Below are 1,902 nucleotides of genomic sequence, written 5' to 3' on the forward strand. Positions count from 1 at the left end.
AGTTCAATGCGCTGCGGCTGCTGCTTCTGCTACTACTACTGCTGCTATTACTGCTGCTGCCTCTTCCTTCATCTCGCCAGGAGCCGTTGGGGTGTCTGCTAGAAGACACGCTGCTGCTGCTGGCTTCCTCTGACTTAAGGATCAAGATTGTGCGCACCCCGAATGCAGCAGCAGCAGCAGCTGCTGCTGCAGCAGCAGAGGACGGTGGGGATAACGGAGGGGAGGAGGAGACAGCCGCAGCGGGAGACAGAACAACTCGCGGCAGCAGCAGCAGCAAAGGCGCTGCTAGCCGCTCGCGGGGCCCCGCAGCTCAGAGAGCAGCAGAAGGAAAGGTAGAAGGTCTTGTTGCAGCGATGCTAAAGAGGGTGCTGCAAGCAGAAGTAAGCCACTGTCTCCTTTTGATGTCTCTCTTTGTCTTCTTTTGATGTCTCTCTTTGTCTCTTTTTGATGTCTCTCTTTGTCTCCTTTTAATGTCTCACTTTGTCTCTTGCCTGTCTTTCTCTTTACTTCCTTTATGTTTCTTTTGTCTGACCTTCTTTGTCTCCTCTAGATGCCTCTGTTTGTCTCCTTTTAGTGTCTCTGTTTGTCTCCTTTCTGTCTGTTCACCATTCGTATTGTCTCCGTCTCCTATCCCTAGGGTTTAGGGTTTAAGTTCTGTGGTTTAGGGTTTCGGCTGCGTGGTTTAGGGTTTCGGCTGTGTGGTTTAGGGTTTAGGGTTTAGGGTTTAGGGTTTTGAATTTGTGCAGGTGCTGCCGGTGCTGCGGTGTCTTGACGCCATGCTGCGAGCTCAGCGGTCTCCTCTGCAGGATGCCTGCATGCGCGCATTGTGCTGTCTCCTTCGTGACTTCAAGTGAGGGAAATGTCTCCTTTTGTCTCCTTTCTGTCTCCTTTTGTCTCTTTTTTTGTTTCTTTTATGTCTTCTTTTGTCTCTTTTATGTCTTCTTCTGTCTTTTTTATGTCTCCTTATGTCTCTTATATGTCTCCTTTTGTCTTTTTTATGTCTCCTTTTGTCTCCTTTTTGCCTCTTTTTTGTCTCTGTTTTTGTCTCCCTTTTGTCTCTTTGTTGTCTCCCTTTTGTCTCTTTTCTGTCTCCTTTTTGTCTCTTTGTTGTTTTCTTTTTGTCTCTTTTTTTGTCTCCTTTTTGTCTCCTTTCTGTTTCCTATCTGTCTCTTTTGTGTCTCTTTTTTGTTTCTTTTTTGTCTCCTTTTCTGTCTCCCTTCTTGTCTGCTTTTTGTCTCTTTTTGGCTCTCTTTTGTCTCTTTGTTGTCTCCTTTTTTTATCTGTTCTGCTTCCTTTTTGTCTCCTTGCTGTCTCCTTTTTGTCTCCTTTCTGTCTCCTTTGCTGTCTTTCGTTGAAATACGACTGTCTCTGGGCCTTCTTCATTCGCAGCTGCGTAGACCCTAAACCCTGCTGCCGCAGCAGCAGGCAGCAGCAGTAGCAGCAGCAGCAGCAGCTTTTGGTTTGCTGCTGCTTGCAGAGATGAGCTCGAAGAGATGCTAGGAGACGAAACCTTAGCGCGGGAGGTGAGGGAGCAGCAGCAGCTTTTCTCGCAGGCCTCTATATTGGAGACAACGAGGTAATCTGCTGCAGCTGCTGCTGCACCAGGAGAGGTGCAGCAGCAGCAGCAGCTGCTGCATTGTTGCTGCTGCTCTCAACTTGCTGCAGCAGCAGCTGCTGCTCTCACTTAGCCACAGCAGTGCACCAGCAGCAGTGCTGCTGCAGCTCTCAAGTTGCAGCGGGGGTTCGTGCAGCAACTTGGCTGCAGCAGCAGCAGTTTGCTGCATCAGGTTGCTGCAACAGTTTTGCTGCAGTAGTTAGCTGCAAGCAGTTTGTTGCAGCAGTTTTGCTGCAGTAGTTTGCTGCAGCAGCATTTGGGTCGCTGCAGCACTTTGCTGCAGCAGT

At 49.0% G+C, this 1,902-nt stretch overlaps 1 protein-coding gene across 1 annotated transcript in view; it reads left to right on the forward strand.

The window, feature by feature from the left end:
- Positions 1–854, forward strand: part of EAH_00002080 (hypothetical protein, conserved) — a gene marked incomplete at both ends in the record, with an annotated part of 9,570 nt that extends 8,716 nt beyond the window's left edge. The window contains 2 exons of the mRNA XM_013394627.1: positions 140–380; positions 747–854. Of these exons, the coding sequence (XP_013250081.1) occupies positions 140–380; positions 747–854 (349 nt within the window). The remainder of the gene's footprint in view (positions 1–139; positions 381–746) is intronic.
- Between the last annotated feature and the right edge of the window lie 1,048 nt (positions 855–1,902).

The sequence above is a fragment of the Eimeria acervulina genome, genomic scaffold (genome assembly GCF_000499425.1).
Source record: "Eimeria acervulina Houghton genomic scaffold, Eah_scaff7, whole genome shotgun sequence".
In the NCBI taxonomy this organism is placed as follows: domain Eukaryota; phylum Apicomplexa; class Conoidasida; order Eucoccidiorida; family Eimeriidae; genus Eimeria; species Eimeria acervulina.